This window comes from Rousettus aegyptiacus, unplaced genomic scaffold (assembly GCF_014176215.1).
Source record: "Rousettus aegyptiacus isolate mRouAeg1 unplaced genomic scaffold, mRouAeg1.p scaffold_m13_p_16, whole genome shotgun sequence".
In the NCBI taxonomy this organism is placed as follows: domain Eukaryota; kingdom Metazoa; phylum Chordata; class Mammalia; order Chiroptera; family Pteropodidae; genus Rousettus; species Rousettus aegyptiacus.
In genome coordinates, this window is record NW_023416291.1 from 32,845,136 (window position 1) to 32,868,823 (window position 23,688).

At 50.3% G+C, this 23,688-nt stretch overlaps 3 protein-coding genes across 21 annotated transcripts; 2 read left to right on the forward strand and 1 right to left on the reverse strand.

Annotated features, from left to right (window-relative positions):
• On the reverse strand, window positions 1–5,962 carry CCDC159 (coiled-coil domain containing 159). 15 transcript variants are annotated; one of them, XM_016153568.2, is made up of 13 exons: window positions 5,818–5,959; window positions 4,308–4,426; window positions 3,988–4,214; window positions 3,210–3,243; window positions 2,790–2,878; window positions 2,618–2,699; window positions 2,243–2,438; window positions 1,613–1,680; window positions 1,462–1,538; window positions 978–1,099; window positions 672–754; window positions 237–350; window positions 1–80 (listed from the first exon to the last, which is right to left on the reverse strand). In XM_016153568.2, exons 1-13 carry the CDS (start codon window positions 5,826–5,828, stop codon window positions 76–78), a joined length of 1,227 nt encoding a protein of 408 aa, XP_016009054.1. In that variant the 5' UTR covers window positions 5,829–5,959; the 3' UTR covers window positions 1–75. The 15 variants fall into 15 exon arrangements, 12 of the variants coding, with proteins under 12 accessions (XP_016009054.1, XP_036089574.1, XP_036089575.1 ...); XM_036233681.1 differs by having other exon boundaries at window positions 3,988–4,426; window positions 5,818–5,960; XM_036233682.1 differs by having other exon boundaries at window positions 3,988–4,426; window positions 5,811–5,960.
• Window positions 5,963–6,104: 142 nt separating this feature from the next.
• Window positions 6,105–8,456, forward strand: TMEM205 (transmembrane protein 205). Of its 4 annotated transcripts, none has more exons than XM_016153632.2 (4): window positions 6,105–6,220; window positions 6,598–6,824; window positions 6,927–7,090; window positions 8,091–8,456. In XM_016153632.2, the coding sequence occupies exons 2-4, from the start codon at window positions 6,725–6,727 to the stop codon at window positions 8,394–8,396; spliced, it is 570 nt and encodes a 189-aa protein (XP_016009118.1). In that variant the 5' UTR covers window positions 6,105–6,220; window positions 6,598–6,724; the 3' UTR covers window positions 8,397–8,456. The 4 variants fall into 4 exon arrangements, with proteins under 4 accessions (XP_016009118.1, XP_016009121.1, XP_016009119.1 ...); XM_016153635.2 differs by having other exon boundaries at window positions 6,152–6,220; window positions 6,716–6,824; XM_016153633.2 differs by having other exon boundaries at window positions 6,218–6,299.
• Window positions 8,457–10,186: 1,730 nt separating this feature from the next.
• On the forward strand, window positions 10,187–20,296 carry RAB3D (RAB3D, member RAS oncogene family). 2 transcript variants are annotated; one of them, XM_016153630.2, is made up of 5 exons: window positions 10,187–10,353; window positions 11,677–11,940; window positions 12,682–12,800; window positions 12,889–13,013; window positions 16,704–20,296. In XM_016153630.2, the coding sequence occupies exons 2-5, from the start codon at window positions 11,713–11,715 to the stop codon at window positions 16,889–16,891; spliced, it is 660 nt and encodes a 219-aa protein (XP_016009116.1). In that variant the 5' UTR covers window positions 10,187–10,353; window positions 11,677–11,712; the 3' UTR covers window positions 16,892–20,296. The 2 variants fall into 2 exon arrangements, with proteins under 2 accessions (XP_016009116.1, XP_016009115.1); XM_016153629.2 differs by lacking the exon at window positions 12,889–13,013 and having other exon boundaries at window positions 10,224–10,353.
• Window positions 20,297–23,688: the final 3,392 nt, after the last annotated feature.

Genomic DNA, 23,688 nt, shown 5'->3' on the forward strand with positions numbered 1-23,688 from the left:
TTCACAGGTGGAGGAGGGTCTCGGCTAGTTTATTTTCTCTCTGGAGGGGTCTTCAGGGAGAGCAGTCCCGACTGCTCAGGCTGTGGGGAAGAGATGGTGGGTAAGGGCCTGGCCTGGTCCAGGGGACCCCAGGGCCGGGGATCAGGTTGCGGTGCCTAGGTTGGGAGGATCCATACTGTGGGATTACAGGGCAGGCCAGGAGGGGCAGGGTGGGTGGGGCAGGGGAGGAGCCACACCAGGTGGGAAGGAGTGGTTCTTGCTGAACGGTGGCTGGGAAGGGTCCTGGTCCGAGTCTGAGTCCGAGTCCCAGGAGGGGAGTGGAGGGCTCAGACATCTGAGTCCCTTGTAGCCTGCAGGAGGGACAGGTGCCATTCTGGCTCTCTATGCACAAACCCTGGATGCGACACTTGAGTGACCTCTGAATATGGGCCAGTGTCCCTTGATCATGTTCCTTGAATGTGACCCGATGTAACACCAAATCATGACCTTAATAATCCTTGAATTTTACCCCATCGATCCTTTAAAAAAGATTCTGGGAGACCCTGAGTGACCCTTGAATAAAATCTGCAGGGACTCCTTAATGTGACCCCCACTATGGCCTCTGAACATGACCTCCCGTGTGAAGCTGGAGAATGACAGTCACAATCCAGAGCATGGCTCAACCCCCTCACCTCTGAGGCTGGCAGCCCGGGGGCGGTTCCCCGAGGACAAGGTGAGGCCATCAAAGGAATTTTGTAGCACATGGACAGCAGACCTGCAGGGAGATGGGGAGCTGGGAGCCCTGGGTGACTCTGGGCTGCTTGGGGCTGGGGCAGTGGGATGTTGGGGGGTCAGGGTGGAGTGGAGTCCTGGTTGGAGATGGAGGCCTGGACTCAGATGGGTTCCAGGTTCTGGTAGTTGCTGCTTGATCTGATTGGGTGCAGGGCAGAGGAGATGAGGGTCAGGGATCAGAGAACAGAGTGGAAGCTGGGCATCACCATATGTCACTCAGCTCCTTCTGGAGGTCATTCTTCCAGGAGCCATTGCCTCCTAGTGGGGTGTCCTCTGTCTCAGGCCAGTTGGATGTCTCACACCCCTGCTGCTTCATCTTGGTCAGGACCTGGGGCCCAGAGTGGAGTGGGCCGTGGGGGGGGGGCAGTGAATGAGAGAAGAGCAGTAGTAATAATAATGTTGATGGTGCAGGTGACCATTACATGGCACCTATTACATGCCAGGTTGCCCTCAAGGGGCTTAACACTCAGTTCATGCAGCCGCCCCTTCAGGTCGGGATATGTTGTTATATGCATTACACAGATAAGGTAACCGAGGACCAGAAAAGTAAAGAAACTTGTCCACAATCACACAGCAGTAAGTGGCAGAGCTGAGATTTGAGCCCAGGCCTTCTGGCTCCATTCTGATGGCGGAGGATGGCAGAGATGACCATACCCTCAACTCCGCAGGGTCACTATCCTCTCCTCTCACCTTGCGGCACTTCACCTGGGTCTTCTGCATCTTCTGGATGTTCACTAGATTGTCTGTGATCTCCTCCTCTTGGGCCTCTGTGGGGGAGGGGACTCAGGGAAGCTGGGGTGCAGAAGGATCCCCCTCCTGGCTTTGGGCTCCAGGCACTTACGGAGCTTCTGGTAGATGAAGGTCACCTCCTCCCGCACCAGCTCCAGCTCCTCCCACAGGAACTTCTTGCTGAGGGGACAGTGTAGCCTAGACCCACAGCCTCTGTCCAGGGTCTGGCCTCCTGGCCTCCCATTGCCCCACTTGTCTCCTCGGGCCTCCCCTTCTTACCATATTCCCATCTGTACCACCATTCATTCCCCCTGGCTCTGACCCTTTTCCCCATCTGCTCACCCACCTTTCCCCTCAAAACAACTATTTCTCCATCCACACCCCCAGCCCAAGTCCTCTTCTCTTGACCTCCAGCCTCCCGTTGCTTAGCCTCTATCTCCCCAGCCTCTGCCCCTCACCTCCCATATCCCCAGCCTTGGCCCCCCTCAATCTCCCCACTCCCCAGCTTCCTGAGTCCCTGGCCACTCTCCCCATTCCACCTCCAGCTTCCTGTCTTTCCTGCCTTCTGGCCTCCCAGTCTCCCACATACACATACTGCCTCCTGTCCCCCTCCCACCCACTCATCTTGTCCCCCAAGCCTTCCATGGTCCCCCATCCCTCTTACTCAGGTCTGTCCCATTTCCCTCAACCCGGCCTCCCTTCCCTCCCACAGCCTCCAGGCTGCCTGCCTGGCAACACCCACCTGTCCCGGATCTCCTGGGCCAGGAGCTGCAGGCAGCGGGTAGTACGGGTTTGCTGCACCTCCTCACTGTCGCGCAGGGTCTTCTGCAGCCCCTGCAGGCCTTGAGCCAGGGCCCCATACAGCTCCTGCTTTCCCTGCTCCATGCCCCCCTTGTGTCCCTCCTTCTCTGTCTGGCGGCTCGTGGGATTCAGCACCTCTGCAGAGATGATGCGAACTTGCCTAAGCCCCAACCATACCCTGAGCCCAGTTTTGAAACCACCTTGCCCTAGCCTGGCCAGATCCTGACCCTAAATCAGACTTACCCAGTTCTCTCACTCTGACCTAACCAAACCCAAATAGCCTCCAGCATGACCTTGACCCTTGGCCAGTCCTCACCTTCAAGCTGTTGGATCTTGATTTGCTGCAAGCTGCTTTCCTTCTCCAACATGGTCACTGAGTGGTTTAGGAACTCAAAAGCCTATAGGGGAAGAATTTAGGTCTGGAGATGCGAGGGGGCAGAGGACAGGGACAGAGGTTGCTGGGAGCAGGGCTGGCCGAGGAGGCTCACCTTGGTCTGGGCCTGTAGCTGGCTCTTGAGTGACTCAAGTTCACATCGCAGGAGCTTCTGGGTGTCAGATATCATCATGATGGACTTATCTGTTTACAGAGGTGAGGGTCAGTCAGGATGGAAGGGATAGGGGCAGGGGCAGGGGCAAGGTCAGGGCAGAGGTCAGCAGAGGCTTGGGGTAGGGATTAAGGCAGGGGGAAAGATCAGGAGTGGAGATCCACCAAGGCTAAGGTAGAGGCAAGAGAAGAGGTCAAGGACAGGGACGGGGATAGAGGGCAAGGTAAAGGGCAAGAGAAAGCTGATGCTGGGGCAAGGATGAGTGGGCAGCAATGGCAGGGTCCTGTGGAGGCAGGGGCTGTGGGTGTAAGTAGGAACCAGAAGTCTTTTGCACATAGTCTTGTTAGGAGGGAGGATTCTTACATTTGACTTTGGAAGAGCTGGTCTCCAACGGCTTCTAGGGAAGGGGGACATGAGGGCAGTAGAAATTCATCCCTGGCTGCCTCCTTGCTCACCCCAAACCAGTGTGGGAGTTTTGGACATGAGTTGAGTCTGTTGAGTTCTGGGTGTACCAGACCCCAGTGCAGGCAGTTCTGCCTCCAGGCACATTTGGGCACCTCCCTTGGCCTGCATGTGCTCAGAAGTACACATGAATGGCTTGTCCCTTCTGTATGCAGGCCTGTGGGCTGCCCTTGACAGCATGCACCTGCAAAGCCCTGTCTCTGGCCTGGGCTCAGTAAATAGCCTTCCTCCTTAGGGGCAAATGGTATTGACAATATCTGCACCCACTGCCAATAGCACGCAATGCATAATCACACTCAGTTGTCAAAACACAATTGTAGCCACACAGACACAAACCACGGACACAGCCTTGCACTCTTAAGTTGTCAGACCCAAGGCATCCACTCATACCCATCTCAGACACACAACCACACAGACACATAGGCAGTCATACACAGAGATAAGCACAGACAAGACCCCGCTAGGATAGGACACACAATCGTACATCCATTCCATTAATTCCCTCATCCATTAAGACATTTTCAACATAGGCCTACTGGGCACTGGGAGCTGTTCCAAGTGCTGAAGACACCGTGGGAGCATTCTTGAGAAAGATCTCCCTGTCCCTGCAACCCCCTCCCTAAGACCTGTAGCAGTAAATTGTAGTGCAGCAGGAAGGGGTTTCCCGGGTGGGGGTGACCTTAGTGATGCTCTGATGCCTCTTCACAAGGTCCTGGTCATTACAGTGCTCCTGCAAGTCTGGGTTGGTGAAGTGGGGAGACCAATGCGACTGAGGCCCTGAGTCCCTCCCTGGCCTCCAGTCTGTACTTGTCACTATGTCTTCTGAAGCAGCTGTCTCCAAAGTCTCTGGTTCTGGGGTCCTGAACCAGTGAATCGTATAGTCCACGGTCTTGTCTGAGGAAGCGCCTGGGGGTAAGATGGGTGAGGGCTTCCTAGGGCTAGCCCAGAGTACTGCAGCCCTTCCCAGCTCCCCTGCCCGGGGGCGGCCCCTCAACGAACCCCAGCACTTGTCACACTTCCTGTTAGCAAGCAAACACGAGTTGGAGGGTAGGGGAGATGAGCAGTAGCAGGGCACAGAGTAGTCGGGGTCCTGGGGTAGGCCAGCCAGAAGAGGGTCGCTTCAAATAGGGAGGACAGGGGGCTGCACTGAGACCAGCTCCCATATCCCATACTCCTAGACCCTCCTTAACACCCCAGAGAGTCTTCAGCCCTGAATACAGGGGCTCCCAGTTTTGGTAGGAGCTGGATGAAAGATGATCCCAGCCCCAGGGCTTTGGTTGGGCATTGAAAAGGACCCAGAAGACCCCACAGGAGAAAGCAAGAAGCCTAAAAGGAAAAAGGGATCTTAATATTGGTCCCTACAGGAAGAGTGTTCCTGGAAGGAAACATCATGTGAGAAAGCTTAAAAGTGTAGAACCATGTCCTCTGTGCCAGTAAATTCAGGATGGCTGGAGGCAGGGTTCAAGAGGAAGCAATATCAGGTTAGCAAGGCACTGAAAACCAAGCAGGGGAGTTTGGATGTGGCTCCCCCAGTAAAAGGGAACCATAGTGTGTGAACGAGAGAGGCAGGACACATCTATTCAATAAATAATAACTGAATTGGGGTCCAGGCCTGTGCTAGGTGAGGCTAGGAACAGGAAAGATCTCAGCTCTGGGTCTCATATCCACACCCTCTGCAGTCCCAGCATAATCAGGGCTGGCAGATGGAGATACCTGGGGCTGTCTGGAAAAACTTCTAGGTGAAGGGCATCTTGCCCTGAGTCACGCTATAGAACTTTCTGTTCTTCTGCCTTTGCTGGGCCCTCTGGTGTCCTTCCTCCGCCCAGTCCTCCTAGAAAGACTCCTATATACCCTTCGAAACCCTACTCAGCATCCCTTCTGTAAAATCTTCCTTAATCTTTTCTTAAACTCATATTTTCTGAGCACCTCACTGAGTATCGGGCTCCACCTTTAGCACTTATTGGGTCTTCACACTTATCCTGTGACGTAGGAGTTATTCTTCTGCCTGAAACATTCTAGGCTACTTTTCAACAGGCACTGGACCCTCCAGCTGGATGGCCTGGGTTCAGATCCTTGCTCTGCCCCTTTCCAGCTGTGTGATGTTGAAAGAGTTACTGAACTTCTCCATACCTCGGCGTTCCCAACTATAAAAATGAGATATCATACTACCACGTTTTTGGGTTGTTGTGACTAACTTAATCCACACCAGTGCCTGAGATACAGTAGCGAAAAGCTCAGTATTCGCCCTTTAATGTCACGCTGAGAACCTGGAACATGGGGACCATAAAAGTTCTGGAAGGCTCGGCGGGGAAAAGGGAAGACGCATTTCTGAGGGCCAACTGCAGGTAGATCCCCAGTCGAGCACTCCTCCCCTTCCCACATCAGCTGTTCCTCCCGGGAGAATTCTTGGGGGAGGGGCGGGGTCATTAGGATAGGCCCCGCCCCTTCTGGCCTTGAATCCTGTACCTGCTATGCTCCCGACTCCCTTCCATCCCCACCTACCACATACCACCTGCTCATGCTCTCCCATCAGGGACTGCGAAGCCAGTCCCCAGCTGTGACGCTGAAATTTGATCCCGCAGGGACACCATCGCGTTAAAACACCGGAGACCAAAGATAGAGTCACAAAGAGGGGTGTGGCTGGCATTTTAGCTCCGCCTCCTCCGATGTAGCCTAGGACCTCATTGGCGCCTTCCCGCTTCCGCGGATCTTAGGAGCCGCCGTGTAATTGGATAAAATCTCGGCGAAGGGCGGGATTTCAGGCTCGTTTCTGCTAATCGATTAGTCAATATCTAAGAGGGAGGTACAGGAGGTGGCAGATTACGATTGGATTGGCTTTGGGTTTAGCTGGAAGGCGGGACGAGTCATTGGCCCCATGAGCGGTGGTGGCCCAGGAGGACTGCAGGAGTGAGGTACAGAGGCCAGCCCGCCTAGCCCCTGAGATCCGACTCCGGGGCCTCTAGTCTCGGATTCCTGGGTGCCTCGGGTGGGGTCGGTGTCTTTGGAATAAGATTTGGGGGTTCCCCAGGATTAGATGGGGCCTCAAGTGTGCTTTGGGAAGCTTCAAAGCGATATCTGGGATCTCGTTTGTGATCAGGGATCTTTGCTGAATCACTGGGATGATCTCTGAAGACCTAGGGCTACGAGCTTGAGCTGCTGGGGCTGAAATTTGGGAGTCTCAGAGGTGGCATGGATGTTGGGATCCAGAGAGTTTGAGGGTTGATATTTGCAAGATGTGGTTGGTGGCTGTTGCAGTACTGCTGTGGGCATTCCCCATCCCCATTCCTAGGTTGCTATCCCTGGATCTTCGCTGGGTTAGCTGTGATCCTGGCCTTGAGCAGGCTCACAGGGCCTGAAGGCCACGGGCTGAAGGTAAAGCTCTGAGCCACACAGTGCCTTCTTCCCAGGCCTGCAAGATGGAGGAAGATGGGAACCCTGGAAGCTTGACTAAGGTGGTCCATCTACTGGTCTTGTCTGGGGCCTGGGGCATGCAAATGTGGGTGACCTTTATCTCAGGTAGGGACTGTCTGCCTCCACATTATGGGTACTGGGATGGGGACAGGAATGAGAAGGGACCTGGGGTAACCTAACACGTATGTGGTCACCTGTGCCCCACAGGCTTCCTTCTTTTCCGAGGCCTTCCCCGACATACCTTCGGCCTAGTGCAGAGCAAACTCTTCCCTTTCTACTTTCACATCTCCATGGGCTGTGCCTTCGTCAACTTCTGCATCTTGGTTCCACAGAACGCCTGGGCCCAGCTCACATTCTGGGAGGCCAGCCAGGTATTTGGGCTTGGGCTTCACTACCCTCTGGAGACTCATTCCCAGGACCCCACAAAGCACTTATTGCTATACCTTTGCGAGAATTAAACGAATGAAGGAACAAACAAAAACCTGCCCCTTCTTCCCAGTGGATACAAAGCTGGGCTTTGGATACCCTTGAGTAGTGCACCACCTGCACAACCACCCGCAACAGCTCTGTCTATCCTCCAGTGAGTCTCTGCTGGGTGCTGCTCCCTCTCCTCCCTCTGGCTGGGCCTGTGGCCAAGCCATGGTGACTCAGCTGGGCCCAGGCAATGACCCCAGCTTATTGTTTAAAAACCAGCCTGACTGGGAATTTACAGTCTCCTAATCCCATCCACACCTTTTTCCAACCACAATTGGAGGGACCATCTCTGCATTTCGTATTTCTCTATCCTGCCCTCTCTCTGCCCTCAAATGTGGGCAGGTGAAGTCTAACAGGGATTTCAATAATAATCACTTAAACGGGAGAGAATTATGGGTAACTGGAACTTTAAAGACTTTTTATTCACTCTCTATGGGCCCATTGTAAGCTTCTAGGGTCTGGGCCGGGGCCACAGAGGAGACTGCCCCAGTCTTAGGTTCTCTGTTTTGGGGAAATGAGAGGACAGTTATGGTACTCTGTCCCAATTTGGGGAAGAGAGGTTCTGTCCTGAAACTCAGTTTGGGGGAACAGAGGCGAGGAGACAAGGCTGTGTTCTGGAAACTTCCAGTTTGAGTATCAGAAGAGAGGAGGCTCAGAAAGTTGTGGGGAGGGTAGAGGAGATGGTGATGGAGGCTTTCCTGTAGGGTTTAGGGTGTGAGCACTGAAACTCTGGTTGAGGCCCCTAGTCTTGTTTAGGAAAAGGAGGGGGAGGCCTGGTTTTGACTCAGTGCTGTCCCCCATCCCTCTGGGCTTTAAGGATGCAGAAGGACCCTCTGGAGGGCTCCTCCTGCCTCCCAGGCATGGCTCACCTTGTCCTTCTCCCGCCACCCCCACCAGCTCTGCCTACTGCTCCTGAGCCTCACGCTGGCCACCATCAATGCCCGCTGGTTGGAGCCCCGCATCACAGCTGCCATGTGGGCCTTGCAGACTGTGGAGAAGAATCAGGGCCTGGGTGGAGAGGTGCCAGGCCACCACCAGGGCCTCGACCCCTACTGCCAGCTGCGGGCTCGGGACCCCAAGTACAATGTCCTCCGCCAGATCTTCTTCCGCTACCATGGCCTGTCCTCCATTTGCAATCTGGGCTGTGTCCTGAGCAACGGGGTCTGTCTCGCTGGCCTCGCCCTGGGCCTCAGGAGCCTCTAGTACCCACTACCTCTCTGTCCCTGCTGGGGCCCCAAATGGCAATAAACTCTTCTTTGGAAATGGCTGCTGTCATTTTTCTCCAACTGGAAAACAGGAGGAAGGGCTGGTAAAGATGGACCTGAGGGCCTCCTTTTCCCCATTCACGAGGCATAATGATTTGGGGTATTAACTGTTGCAGCCCCTAAGCCCATTTTATGACAGCGCCCATTCGTTGAGCACCCACTGTGTGCCAGGCATGAAGCTAACTATTGCACATTACCATGTATTGTGCAAATAGCGGGTTCTGATCCCTAGAGGACAAGCATATTTCCCAGCCCATTGACATTAGGGGTGTTTATATGACTTGCTTTGGCCAATGAAATGTGAGCAGAAACAGCACCAGTCATTTCCAACGAGAAGTGTACGATGGTTCTTCCATTATTCACAGGGATACGTTCCAAGACCCCCAGTGGATGCCTGAAACCATAGATAGTACTGAACCCTACATATGCTATGTTTTTTTCCTATACATTCATACCTTTTCATTTAAGGGAAGCATTTTATATTTTCTTTTTGGCATGTCTGAATTGTCAGCAACACTACTCTTGTGCTTTGAGACCATTATAACATAAAATAAGTTACTTGACCACAAGCACTGTGATATCATGATAGTTAATCTGATAGCTGAGATGGCTAGTAAGTGATAAATGAATGGGGAGCATCCACAGTGTGGATATGCTGGACATAGGGGATTCACGTTCATGTGGGATGGAGCAAGATTGTACAAGATTCCATCAAGCTATTCAGAATGATGCACAATTTTAAACATGAATTGTTTATTTTTGGAATTTTCCATTTAATATTTTCAGACCATGGTTGTCTGCAGGTAACTATAACCATAGAAAGGAAACCACAGGTAAGGAGGACTACTGTACAAACCAGTGCATGATTTGCCACATTTTCCCTTCACCACAATGAACAATGTGAGTGAGAAGCAAACCTTGGGTGTTAGCTACCATGGAAGCTTCGGGGCTGCTTGTTACTGAACATGTGCCAGCCCTTCCTGACTGCATGTCATCTCCAATCATTCTCATGGAAGTCCTTAGAGGCACCTGCTGATTCCATGAAGCAATGAGGCTCAGAGAAGCTCAGTGAGTGGCTTCAGGTGGAGTTGTTGGAATTTGAACACCAGGAAAGCCTGAGCTGTTGTAACTGCAGATGCTCTCCTGCTGGCTTGAAGAAAACTCCAGGCCCTCAGCTGGGACTGTATGTGCCAAATTTCCTTACTGTGTGACTTCAGACAAAGGGCTGTCCCTCTCTGAGCTTCTGTTTCCTTATCTGTAAAAGAGGGATTAATTCTAAGGGCCATTAAGAGTATTTCACAAAGGGACCTAGCCCACTTTAGGGTTAGGCGCTGCAATTTACAAACACTAATTCACATCGGGACCCACATTTAACCCTATGAGGTGGAGACTCTTGTTATCAACCACTTGATATCAACCACTTGGTAGGGGAAGCCGAAGCCCAGAGAAGTTAAGTAACACATCCAAAGTCACAGGGCTGGAAAGCGGTGGATCGAGGATTCAAACCCAGCTCCAGAATCCTCTCTTAACCGCTCTGCACGTAGTAGGAGCTCCATAGTTAATTAGGGAAAATGTAAAGTTTGCTGTTGAGGTCGAACTGTAGACCGGTGCACTCCCCCGCCACCTCCCGCGCGCCAGCACCCCATCCCAACTTTCTACGTGCCCCGCCCCGGACTCTGCCCCGCCCCCTCCCCTGGGAGCGGCCCCTCCTCCCCTGCCTGGGCGGAGCCGGCGCGGGATCCGGGTGGCTGCGGGCTGACGGCTGCGGGTTGGGGGTCGCAGCCCACAGCAGGCCGCGAAGAGTTCGGAGGCGGAATCCCCACAGGCAGCGACCCCCCGCGAGCAGACCCTCTCGGAGGGAGCGCACGCCACCCTGCACCGCCGCATCTCAACAGGTCTGGAGGGACAGGGGTTTCGGGGGAGGACCCGGGTAACAAAGCCGGGCGGCGGGGACCGCGTCTTGCCTCGCCCTCGCCCAACTGGACTCATCCGGGCACGTTAATGGGGCGCGGGCGGGGCCGAGAGCCCAGCTGGGAACACGAGAGGGGACCATATGGTGATGGGAGGAAGCTCTTGAGCGCCCCTGCACTAGCTGGGGCGCCCCAAGTCCAGCGAAGGGAAACAGGGCCGTATCCCTGGACCCTCACCTAGTGCCAGGCGTGAGGGGCGGTCAGCAGATGGTCAGAAATAGGTGGGGCCAGATGACAGGTGGGCTGGGGGTGGAGCGAGGGCCCCAGCCTGGCAGCCCTGCCCAGCTTGGGGAAAGGCTTCCTGTCTCTTGTCTTCCTCTCCTCAAACTCGTTCTCCCGGAACACGGGGTGGGGCTGAGGGCGGGGCAGGAAAGCAGGGCCAGTTGTGCCCTCCTTTAAGATGGAAAAAAAGCCCCACAGGCAGTTGAGAAAGCTTTGCCAGGGTTTCCTCTGCGGATGTGCCTGCCCTCCATTCACCCAGGCCTTCTGGAACCTCCCGGTACAGCTCAGGAAGCAGCCATAGACAGCTGGGGAAACTGAGACTCAGGAAGGCCATGCTGTTTGAGGGGGTGTCCTGGACCCAGATGAAGAAGCCCCACTATAGGGACAGAGCCAGGAAAAACAGGACGAAGGGTGGAGGGATGTGGTGATCCTGGCCGTGGGGTTCTTGATTATTAAGTGTCCGGGCTGGTTTCCTTCCATCTGAGGATGGCCACCCAGCCTCTGTGGGCTGGGGTGAGTCAGCTCTACCCAGAGCAATATGGGCCTGTCCCCTTTGACAAACAGAATGTAGAAGTATACATTCGGAGGCAGAGCTAGGCTTAAACCTGAGCTGGATCCACTGAAAACCCCCTCCCCATGGAGGTCAGGGAGGGAGTTAAACTAGGATTAGGTGGAGGCAGGGCAGGCCCCCTGGTGGTGGCTGACACCTGCCAAAGTCAACAGGCCAGGTGGGGTTCTATTCAGCTGGGGGGGGGGGCGGTGTGCAGCTTACACCTGGGCCACACCAGCTGCTCACCAGGGGGCAAAGTCCACACCAGCACCTTCTGCTGAGTCTGGTTCCTCAATAGCTAGAAGAGGCACCCGGTGCATCCTCAACCCCGGGCCCTTGCATTTGACAAACATCCTTATTTTCCAGAGGAGGACAGAGCATCCAGGGTAACTTGGCTTCCAGGTGGCAGAGCCAGAGTTTGAACTCAGGTCCGATATATACATTGGAGCTGCGACTGGTATTTTATTTCCCTGCAGGGCTCCAGGCCTCCCCCCAGGAGGCTCCCTGTCAAGATGGCATCAGCTGGAGACCCCCTGCCAGGCCCACGGGATGCAGCGGACCAGAACTTCGACTACATGTTCAAGCTTCTGCTCATTGGCAACAGCAGTGTGGGCAAGACATCCTTCCTGTTCCGCTATGCGGATGACTCCTTCACACCTGCCTTCGTCAGCACTGTGGGCATCGACTTCAAGGTCAAGACTGTCTACCGCCATGACAAGAGGATCAAGCTGCAGATCTGGGTGGGCCGGGTCGCTATCTGTGGGTCTGAAGCTGGGGAGGGCCTAGGGTTCCTCCAGGAAAGTCCATGCAAGGGTGTATGGCTGCGGGAGAGGGGCCCAGAGTCAGGGAGAGGGCGTGGGATAGGCATAAAGAGCAGGGTGTATTATCTATGAGGTGAATTCATCAGGGTGAGGGGGTATGCCTTGCCCCATGAGATCCGAGGGGGAGGCAGTGCTGACCCACGGCAGTGAGAAGTCTGGTTTGGGTACCATCTCAGGTGCAAGTCCAGAGGCCCCCACTGAGCCTGCCTGGTGTCAGAGCCACTGCCCTCCTCCCAACACAGCTTCTGGTAATGATTGTCATGGAAACAAGCACCAGGGTGTCTGCATCAAGAAGATATCCTCTGACCCAGCTGGTTGTTTGTGTTCATTAAGTTGATTCTTGGACATGAGGTCAAAGAGGCTCTTAAGTCTGTGAGAGGCCACTGACTCCTCTGACTGGGAGCTCCTCAAGGGCAGGACCTTGTCTCTCCCATCAGACTGGAGATCATGCAGGCAGGCCCGTATTTCTACATTCAGACTAGAGACTGCTGGCAAGTCCATGTTTCTCCCATCAGGCCAGAGCATGTATAAGCCGGTCCACGTCTTGCCTGTTGGGCCGGGACTGCAAGCACAGGGCAGTGCCTTCCTCAGACAGGGCTCTGCAGGGGTGGGGTAGGGGACAGGGTGGCTTCTAGCCGGCTGACCCTGCAGTTTCCCCAGGACACAGCGGGCCAGGAGCGCTACCGTACGATCACCACAGCATACTACCGAGGAGCCATGGGCTTCCTGCTCATGTATGACATTGCCAACCAGGAGTCCTTCACCGCTGTGCAGGACTGGTAAGTACTGGCTCACCACTGACCCCCTGACCTTTGCCTTCTCCCCTGACCCCCAAATCTCTAGCCTAACAGCCCTCAAACTCCATAGGGCTACACAGATCAAGACCTATTCCTGGGACAATGCTCAGGTCATTCTCGTGGGGAACAAGTGTGACCTGGAGGATGAGCGTGTCATACCTGCTGAGGATGGACGGAGGCTCGCCGATGACCTTGGTTAGTGCCCAACCTGGGCCACAGGCCCTAGGTCTCCCAGACTCAAACCTCCATCCCCTCGCTCAGGTCCCAGGTCAACCACAGTCACCAACCCTTTGCTCTCTGAGACTCTGCCCACATGTGTGCCACCTTATCCATTTAATTCCAGGGGATTCACCCACAGATCTCTCCTCCCTGACTGCTGCTCTGGGAGTCCAGACTCAGCCAAATCGTAGCTGGTAACATCCTCACCCATGTGGGAAGTAGCAAGTATATCAAATCGTAGTACTGTTAGCAGCAGAGAAACTCTGACAACCTCCCAGATGGCTCACAGTGGAGGAAGCTGCAAAACGTAAAGTGTATTTACATAGTAGAATACTATCCAACTATGAAAAAGGAGAAGGGCATTCTTTATGTTATGGCAAGATTTCTGGGATAGATGGTTAAGTGGGAAAAGTAAACCACAGAATAGTGGGTATGGCTGCCTCCTTTAGGCCAGGGGGCAGCAAACATTTGCTTAAAGAGCCAGATAGGACATATTTTTGGACATAGAGTCTCTGTCGCAGATATACAGCTCTGCCTGAAACCAGCCGTAGACAATACAACAATGGATGAGCATGACTGTCTGCCAGGAAAACTTGATCTACGGAAATAGGTGATGGGCCAGATTTGGCCTGTACCTCAAAGTTTGCCAACACCTGCATTAGTGTATGAAAAAGATGAGAATAGGAATATAGCCTAAATGAATTCTGGAAGGGTACAGAAGAATCTAGTAACAGCAGTGACCTGTGTGTTTCAGAACTGGGAGGCCAGGCACTTAGAGGGGAACTTTTCAGTCTTATCTTTTTGAATCAGGCAAATGAATTACCTATTGAAAATTTAAGGTCAAAAAAATCTTGTCCTGAGTATTCTAGTATTCTAGGCTCTCCCGGGACTTTCTTCTGGGAGGTGATATAGCTACTGTAGGGAGTGCGTGTTAAGGACCCAGACTCTGGAACTAGGATCCCAGTCTGCAATCCATTGCTGTGTTACTTAGGGCACACTGCCTCCTTTCTCTGTGCTTCTATTGCTCTACCTAGGGAACAGGTGAAAATGGTATTTACTTCATAGGGCTGTTAGATTAAATAAGCAAATGCTGGTATCGATTGAACATTAACTCATTATTTTTCGATCGCTTTGTGATCTTGTCCTGGTGATGCCAGCTCTCTGGGCATGCACTTCCTCGTGTATCAAATGGGGATGATAGCAGCCCCACGTCATCCAGCTGTCATGAAGGTTAAGTGAGTTGCGACACGAGAAGCAGGTATAACAGAGGCATCTGTGTAGGTTTCATCTAAGTGTTAACTGGCGTGATTGTGAACTGTTGTTGATGCTTGCATATAAAACTCTAAGAGCCATAAGGCCCACAAAGCCTCAAATATTTACAGTCTGGCCCTTAATAGAGAAATCTCATGGACCCCTGGACTACAATGGTCCCCTTTCTCTTTCCTCTTGCTACCGATTTGTTGGAGAAACCTGGTCTTTCTTTGTTCTATAGAATGTCTTGCATTTGAGGTTTGGCTCTGCTCCCTCATGGTGTCATTTAACTTGCTCCTCTGTCCCCTGTATTTTCTGGGAATTGCAGTCTGGGTCCCATTTCCAGGTGTGCTGGGGAGCCCAAATCCCCAATTTGCCTGGAAATGGTAAAATCAGCCTACAACCCAGTTGTGTGCTGGAATATTTGCCCATACCTTCTGGCAGAGAATACCTGGTGACTGGGGTAAGAGGGGATTCCTGCCCTGCCATTAAGTTTAAGATACTGGAGTACAAAGCAGGTGATAGAATTCGATTCCAATTTTGTAAGAAAACCACATATACACGCACACATGTGCATACACACACACACACCCCTCCCTATAAACCCAACTCCGACAATCGTATATTTGTATTAAAGTAGAAAGCTAAATATCAAAATATCAATAGCAATCACTTATGAGTGATGAGGTTATAAATAGTTTATACATGACTTGATATTTTTCAACAGTTTCCAGCTTCTCCAGCAGATATTTATAATCAGAAAAAAAGTATTAAAACAAAAAGAACTCAGATTATATGAGTCAGAGCCACACACAGATAAGAAAATGCCAGATTTACCCAAGAAGACGGTGGGATGACACTGATATCTGTAGGCTCAGAGTAGAAGATCTGAGTTCGTGCCCTGCCTCTGTCATTAATTAATTCATCCATCCATCTGTCCTTCCGTCCGTCCATCCATCCATCCACCCACCTACTCATTCAGCAAGTAGTTCTGAGCGCCTGCTCTGTGCCTGGCACTGGCTGCACAGTGATCAAGGCAGATGGGAATCCTGCCCTCTTGGAGTTGACGTTCTAGTAGCAGAGACAGATAGGAAACGGATCATTACAGTCTTAACTATTTAATTACAATTACATTTTTATAGTGCAGCTTGACAAGTGCCAGGGTAGAGGCCCATTTACCCTGCTGTGTGTATAGTACGGTGGGTGGGTGTTTGAATTTCTGGCCCACTTTGGCATGTGTGGCAGGTGGGGACACATTGGAGACCTCTCAGAGACAGCTAGTTCCCTGTAAGCATATCCTGAATCAACCTTTTAGGGGTGCAAGAAGGATCATCATATACACTCTTACATTACAGGTTGATGGGACATTTTTTGTAGCAAGGGACCTTGGGCAAGTCCCCAAAGCATTTGTACCATCTTCCACCTTTGGGAGGACAAACACGTTATGATGGTCGCTATGATTCTAAGAAAATACTCGAAACTGCCTTTCATACTCTCTCCCCAGAAAGAGTCAGCCAGCCTGCCTTCCCCACCAAGGCTCAAGATGGTACAATAGGAATATGTATTACTATTTATTAATTTACATTTAAAATATTTATTTAATATTTATTGTTATTCAAGCCAGGCAGCCTGGGTGTGAATCCTGGCTCTGCCATGTGTTACCTGTGTATATTCAGATCAATGACTTTTCCTCTTTGTGCTTTGGTTTCCTCATCTATAAAATGGGTTATAATAGGATGAACCTCAGAACACCATTAAATGCATTAATTTATGTAAAGCACTTAGAAAAGTACCTGCCACATAGTAAGATGTAAGCACTTGCTAAATTAATTATATTATTATTACCACCATTTTTAGTGCATTCTGTAGGCCAGGAACCCTGCACATCACATGCTCTCCACGAACACTGGGAAACCCACCGTTATCCGCCTGCCCAGTTGCAAACTGGTGGTCCCCCAGACTGAAGCCAGTCTTCAGCTGTGTTTTCTTTGGTCCAGAGTGCATTTTCCAGAACATGTGAAGTACTTGGCTCCATTTCAAAAGTCCATATCAACAACTAGCTTTGTGGACATCTTTGCCGTACCTTTGTATGCAGTACAGTCGGGGGAAGCTCAGCCGCAGCCACCTATGGGTGCCTCGTGCCCTCTAGGCACCAGAATGATGCTGCCTAGACTGTTGCGGACATTGCCTTGGGACAAAGAGATTCTTAGGATAGTTCAGATCAGGGCTGCTGCCACAGGTTTTTATCATCATGATTCCCATTTTATAGATGAGCAGACTGAGGCTTTGAGACTAAGGCATTCAGCCAGAATCCCACAGCTGCATAACAGGCTTTAGCACCCAGATTTGGATGATGCCACAGCCCAGGCTTTGCCTCTCAGAGTCTCATGGGTGTCCCCACCTATGTCTGTCTAGGTTTCGAGTTCTTCGAGGCCAGCGCCAAGGAGAACATCAATGTAAAGCAGGTCTTCGAGCGCCTAGTGGATATCATCTGCGAGAAGATGAACGAGTCCCTGGAACCCAGCTCCAGCCCTGGAAGCAATGGGAAAAGCCCGACCTTGGGAGATGCCCCACCCTCCCAGTCCAGTGGCTGCAGCTGCTAGGCATGGTCCCCAACCCCTGCCCACCCCCTCCTACCTCAGCTTGGACTGTGACTGAGGCATGAGCCACAAGGACTGTTTCCAAGCCCAGGGTGACCCCTTCTCCCTTGCCAGCTATCAGCTGCCCCCCCCCCTCTTCTGCATGGCTCATTCTCTTGCCATGGCCACAAGCCTGCCCGAGCAGCTCCAGACTCTGGGGACTGTGCATCAGAGGCAGGGTCTAGGGATGTTGACGTACATGAGCTTGCTGCTTTTCAAGCGTTTGAATGGGGGTTGCTTAGTAGAGGGGCTTCTAGAGTGCCTTCTGGGTTAGATCTGTTGTCCACGTCCATTCTGTGCTGGGCATTGTCTGGAGTTCACCAGCTGGCTGAAGATGGTTTGTCTTTCTCATGCCATGTGGGTTCTCAGAGTTCATCCTTAGAGATTTGGAAGGTGGCTCTTTGCTCAGGGTCCCCTGGTCTGGTCCTGATCCTGCCCACAAACTTCCTCCAACCTCAAGGCTCCACAGCAAGGAGGTGACTGACCCAGGCAGACTCTTCCTTCTGACCTGTGGATCCTGTCTGTGAAAGCAGTATTAAAGGAGCTTTTCTCATTGTCGAGGGGTAAGGAGTCAGAAGACCCCTGGCTTCAGGGACCCCGGAAGTGCCTTCTGAGTTTCCCCAGAACTCTACATCACCCATAACTCTGTTTTGACTTATGTACCATAATTCTGGAACTATGTACCATATCTAGCCAGGCAGAGAATCAGCCAGCCCTGGCCTTCGTGCTCAAGGCATTGTGCAGGAGTTAATCTCAGAGCCTAGAGCCCAGGCCCTCCCACCCAGACCTGCCTCCTTGGGGCCCATTTGGCTGGTGATGTTTTAAGCAAGGTCTTGCCACATCTTACATCCTGCTAGAAAAGGAAATTAAGCAATGTTTCTATAACCTGTGCCTGCAGTCGACGTTTTGATGTAAGGACTTGGGCTCCTCCCACAGTGAAGACTCAGTACCCAGTGTCCATTTCCTGAGCCATGTCATTGGTGGGGCCCAGTGATGAGACATTTTCTGCTAATGGAGGAGTCACTCTAAGGAATGTTTTGGGTTTGAGCTGGACAGGCAAGAAGGTAGGGTTGTATAATTGCAATTGCCACATGCACTTTATGATACAGCTTGGGAGTGGTAGACAGATGGGGGATGGCCTGGGATTGGCCCCTGGTTGAGGCTGGGGGCTTCTGTTGGGAGATTATGTGCAGTTTGGGGATCTACATCATCACATCCCCTGACCCCCCAGCTCAGCAGCCCGTCCTGCCCACCGCAGTCTAAACTTTAGTTGGCATGGCACCTGTTTCTGTTCTTGAACTCTAACTGATACCCCGTAACTTGACAGACACTGTGAGGATGGCCTAAGCGGATGGCTTGTGTTCCCATTTCCACTCTCATAACCCCTGCTGGCAAAATGACCTGTAGCCTTAAAGATCTCAGCCTCCTTTGGGGCACGGGGAAGGCTTGGTTCAAGTTTAACATAGCTCTTACCTTCATAGAAGCTGTAGATTGAATTTATTTCTAGAGGGCCCTATTTACCCCTTACCAGGGTCTGCCCTTAGGGCTTCAAAGTGAGGATATCTTTGTCTGCCAACAAATCAGATGACTGAAGTGAAACAGACATGCTCCTGGAAACAAAGTGCTAGGATCTGAATGTTTGGGGTGGGAGTCAAAAATGTTAGTTGCTTTAACATAAAAAAATGAAATTAAATTAGCTAAGAAAAAAGCTTCTTAAAATGTACCATGGCCTGTCAAGACACACTTGGCCAGTCCATTTTCCCTAAACTGCTGCTAGAAAAAATGGTGGGTCAGAGAGCTGTTACCTGAGGGACGAGCCAACTGTTACTGCATATGTGATGAAACCAGCATTGGACCTGACCTGGCCTAAGCTTTCTGTTTACACAAAATTTTTCAACAGTTCAGCTTCACATAGCAACTGAGACAACTGCTTTTGGGTTCTCTCAAGACAGGGATAATGTAGATTGTTTAAAAAAATATATAATGGAAGTTTTTATTTTATAATGTTTGGGAGGAGGTTTAATTCAAAATCATCTCTGGGAAACAGAAACTGATGTCCTCACAGATCACTGTGGGGAATTGAGGGTTGTTTAGTTTACAAACAAAAACCAAAGGCTATGGGAAAACCACCTCCCAGCTCCAGGGAGATTGGGGTCTGGAGCAGTCACCTGAGGCTGGGTCCTGCTGTCCCTTATTACCATTTGCTTTTAGCAATTCGTCTTTCCCCAGGGATTTTGGTGGGAAATTGCTGTGGCCACCATGTTTTGGGGTTCTGGTTTTTTTCTTTTCTTTTTTCTTTTTTTGGCATCTCTTGGAATCATATTCCAGTGTCTTCCTCTCCTACTTAGAAAAACAAGTAAGGGGTGAAATTTGGTCTCTGTTGAAGTGCAAGCTCCACTAACTGGCTTCTGCACGATCGCAAACGCACTATGGAGCGAGCTCTGGACCTGCTCATTTCTATCCTGGATGTGGTTCCCCTGATCTCCACTTGGAAAGACATGCACTTTTCTCCACAAGAAAAGAAGACAATTAAAGCCGTTGTGCCCAGATGCAGTTGTTCTTTTACTTCCATTAGTGAAATGCGATTTCTAGGAAGAGGGCGATTGGATGACAGCCAAGCAGGTGGTTGAGGGCCATGTGTGATGCAGCAGATCTCAGATTAGGCCAGGGAGGCTCAGGCCTGGGGCTGTGTCTAGCTGCGACTCGCGGCCACCACCTTGACCCTAGAAAATTCCTCTGTGCAAGAGACATGGAGAATGATGCTGCCCCAACTAATCTTGCTAGGGATATCTGTCCTCCCCACAGCAGCCAGGGGGTGCCTGTGCACACCCTAGTCTGGTCTAGTCTGCTCAGAACCTTCCATGGCTCCCGCCTGACTAGGAGTAAAACCAAAGTTCTCCCTGTAACCTGCAAGGTTCTGCATGATCTGACTCAGCACCTCCCTTTCCTCTCTTCTTTCCACTGGCCCCCTACATTTGGTTTGCTCCAGTCACATTGGCCTTGTTGCTGTGTGAACACGCCGGGCCCCTGTCTCATGGCCTTTGCATTAGTTGTTTCCTCTGCCTGGAATCTTCTTACCCTAGATATAGTCACACGGCTCTCCTCGCTTCCCCTTTTCAGGTCTTTTCACAAATTTCATCTGTGCTCCCTACCCCTCCATTTAGTTGCTCAACCCTTCTCCCAGCATTTCTGATGTCTCTTTCCCTGTGTCCCCCTCCCTGTAGCCCCTAGAATCTAAAATACTATACAATTTATTCATTTAAATTAAGTGTCTTCACTGTAATGTTAGCTTCTTGAATGCAGGGATTTTTTTTACCCACCACCACACCCAGCTCTTCATGTTTGATACAATAAAAAAGAAATACATGGTCCTCTTCCTGTTTCCTGGCACACATCTAAAACCCAGGGAATCTCCAGAATGCTAAGAGGGTCTTTTGTATGCTAATAAGAGTACTGCATGGTGGCTAAGTAGTTTCAGGATAGAAATACCAAGCCATGTTCAGAAGGTTGGCACTTTCAGCCCAGCCTCCTGACCTCTGAGGAGGGGAGAGGGGCAGGAGATTGAGTAAATCACCAAAGGCCATTGATTTGATCAGTCATGCCTATGGAATGAAACCTCCATGAAAACCCTAAACAATGGGTGAACACATTGAGGTGCTGGGAGGGTGGCACACCCAGAGAGGTGCCCTGTTGTATCAAGTGAAGTGCTTACCTGAGTTCTGTGAATTATTCCAGTTATCAAACCGGAAAGTGAGGGAGGATGGCAGGAACCTTCTCACTTTGTAGCCAAGTCAGACAGAAGTGTGGCTCATCTGGGGACCCCCGATACTTGCGACTGGCATCTGAAATGGGGGCAGTCCTGTGGGACTGAGCTCTTAATCCTGTGGCTTCTGATGTGAACTCTGGGTAGTTGTATCAGTATTGAACTATAGGACTATGGCCACAGAGAATTGCTTGCTGTGGAAAAACCCCACACACTCGGTGTCAAAAGTGTTGTGAGTAAAACAGTTTATTTCTGTCATATATAGACAGGCACTGGATTGATGTTTGTCAAGTGAATGTATGAACTACAGAGCGCAAGAGTGAGCTAGGTCCATGGATTCTCAACTCTGCTCTTCATGCCTTCACTCTGCAACCTCACCCCCATGAGGTGGCCCCCTCTGAATCAGCTGAGTTTGTGGGGAGCTGCTCTCTCCTGGTCACTCTAGCTAAAATCCCAAAACCTGGTCTCTTGGTCAGCTTGGGTCCTAACCAATAACTGCCATCAGAGAGATGGAATGTGTTGATTGGCTGGTTGGGATCATGTGCCCACGCATGAACCAGTGACTGAGGTCAGACAGATGGAACGTGCTGATTGGCTAGCTGGAATTACATGCCCACCCCTCCTGGTTTAGTGACAGGAATCTGAGAGGGAGGCTGGTTCCAAATAAAACTAGGTGTGTTTTCTAGCAGTGGGAGATGATTGCAGCAACAGCAATTATGGCATGTGCCCATTTTATTCTCCTCAAAATCTCCCCAAAAAAGGTGAATAAATTAGATAAACTATTGTGTACAATCCTCAATGAAAGAATTGATTCAGGCTGCTATGGTCATTTAGATCAATAAACCCTTGGATTATTGATTCTTAGCAGTGACCATGGTCACCCTTAGAATCATCCAGATAAATGTTATAAATCCCCATGCCCAGGCCACAGCCCAGTCCAATTAAATCAGAAGATGGGGAAATGGTATAACAGCAGAACCAGATCAAACTGGTAATATCCTTTTTCTAATGAGACCCAGTACCAAAGTTTAAATCTTGGATACACCACTTAACAGTAACATCTATGAACCCTTAACTGTTTCCCTCAAACAAAGGACTGGGGCATGACCGGAACCTGAACACTGAAACCCTTTCAGAAGTGAAAGGTCTGTTGTCCAGTAAGATGTAGTGTTAAAACTCCTTAAAAATTGCCCCGAACCCTGGATTGGGGAGTTAGATTTGAGCCTTGCCTCCTGTCTCCATGCCGGTCGACCTTGCAAAAAATAAGCGCTTTTTTCTTTTCTAAAAACCTGATGCTATAGCGTTGGCTTCTGTGCACATCAGGTGGTGAGCTCTTGCTTGGTAACAATGGGGTACAGACTTGAGTACTTTGCTAAAGCTCCAAGGGGGTTCTAAAGTACAGCAAGGGCTGAGAATAAGTGAAAACAAGGAAATATGGGAGAGAGAGGAACAGGTAAAGGCACCATAGAGCAGCAGCAGCAAATCTAGAAGGTGTGGAATTCCCAGTGTTCCACACTCTTCCTGCAACAAATCAAAGGTGGACAGAGTTGGGGAAGAGGAGGACGAATCTGAAGCAGCAGTTCTCAAAGTATATTTGCCGTGCTAGCAGCATTGCCTGGGAACTTGTCAGGAATGCAGATTCCTGAGTCAGAGCTGGGGTGGGAAGAGAGACACCTGTTCTTTAATAGGACTTCCAGAGGATTCTAAAGAATGCTCTAATTTTATAATTACTGGATTTGCATAAAAGGGATACAGGAGACATGACAATTGGACCTGATGTATGGACCTTGTTTGGATCTCAATTCAAAGAAACTAAAAGTAAAAGACATTTTTGAGCCAATTAGGAAAATTTGGTGATGGCCTGGGTGTCAGGTGATGAAAAGGAATCACTGCTAATTGTCTTAGCTGTTGTTTTAGTTCATTTGGGCTGCAATAACAGAATATCATAGACCAGGTATTTTATAAATGACAGAGATTTATTCCTCACAGCTCTAGAGGCTAGGAAGTTCAAGATCAAGGGCCACCAGACGCAGTGATGAGGACCACTTTCTTGGTTCACAGATAGCTGTTTTTTCACTGTGCCCTAACAGGGCAAAAGGACCAAGGGAGCTCTCTGGAGTATCTTTTATAAGGGCACTAATCCCATTCATGAGGGCCCCATCCTCATGACCTAATTACCCACCAAAGGCTGCACCTTCTAATACCATCACCTTGGGGGGCTAGGTTTCAACATATGAATTTAGGGGAGACACACACATTCAGTCATGTGTAATAATGCCATTAGGGTTGTCAAAACACATTTATACATTTTGAAGATGTGTACTGAAGAGTAAAGGAGGAAAATGACATTAAGATTTGTCTTAAATTCAAGGAGGAGGAAAGGATAATGAAACAATGTGAAAATTTTGGTGATTGCTGTATCTAGGCGATGGGTATATGGGGGTTTCTTTGCATGAGTTATCTTTTGTGAACATTTTAGGTTTTCTTACACAAAATAATTTACAAAACAAGACAGTTGCATGAGAAGGCAGGTCATGTCATCTCATTCGGGTACTTAGAACTAAAATCATTGACAACTAGTGTGAAAAATAAAATGAAGGAGAAAGGAATCAGGATGATGGGGGCTTCCCAAATCTTTCATTATCAATCTCTCTTCAAAAAGCAGTGAGTGCCACAGATAAATAAAAATGAGACCACTACTGCATTTTAAAAATCAGTGTAGGGGGAGCATAGGAGAAAAACTTGAGTATGCAAAAGGATGGAGAATTTTTTTAAGTTACAGATTTCTTGATATGTAATTCATATATCATACAATTCACCTTTCTAAAGTATATAGTTAAGTGGTTTAATCCCTTTACATTTAATGTAATTGCTGAGACAGTAGGATTTATTTCTGCCATTTTGCTATTTATTATCTATTTGCCTTTCTTGTTGTTCTTGTTCTCCTATTCATCCGTCATGGCTGCCTTTTGTGTTAGATATTTTCCAGTGCACCATT

Excerpts from the sequence above, each read along its gene's own strand:
- CCDC159 (XM_036233681.1), bottom strand. Across the intron at positions 2,700-2,789 it reads AGCTACAGGCCCAGACCAAG|GCTTTTGAGTTCCTAAACCA; the intron begins GTGAGCCTCCTC and ends CTTCCCCTATAG. Across the intron at positions 755-977 it reads AAGGAGCTGAGTGACATATG|GTCTGCTGTCCATGTGCTAC; the intron begins GTGATGCCCAGC and ends ATCTCCCTGCAG.
- RAB3D (XM_016153630.2), top strand. The coding sequence starts at position 11,713 with ATGGCATCAGCTGGAGACCCCCTGCCAGGCCCACGGGATGCAGCGGAC. Across the intron at positions 11,941-12,681 it reads GGATCAAGCTGCAGATCTGG|GACACAGCGGGCCAGGAGCG; the intron begins GTGGGCCGGGTC and ends CAGTTTCCCCAG. Across the intron at positions 13,014-16,703 it reads GAGGCTCGCCGATGACCTTG|GTTTCGAGTTCTTCGAGGCC; the intron begins GTTAGTGCCCAA and ends ATGTCTGTCTAG.
- TMEM205 (XM_016153632.2), top strand. The coding sequence starts at position 6,725 with ATGGAGGAAGATGGGAACCCTGGAAGCTTGACTAAGGTGGTCCATCTA. Across the intron at positions 6,825-6,926 it reads GTGGGTGACCTTTATCTCAG|GCTTCCTTCTTTTCCGAGGC; the intron begins GTAGGGACTGTC and ends TGTGCCCCACAG. Across the intron at positions 7,091-8,090 it reads CATTCTGGGAGGCCAGCCAG|CTCTGCCTACTGCTCCTGAG; the intron begins GTATTTGGGCTT and ends CACCCCCACCAG.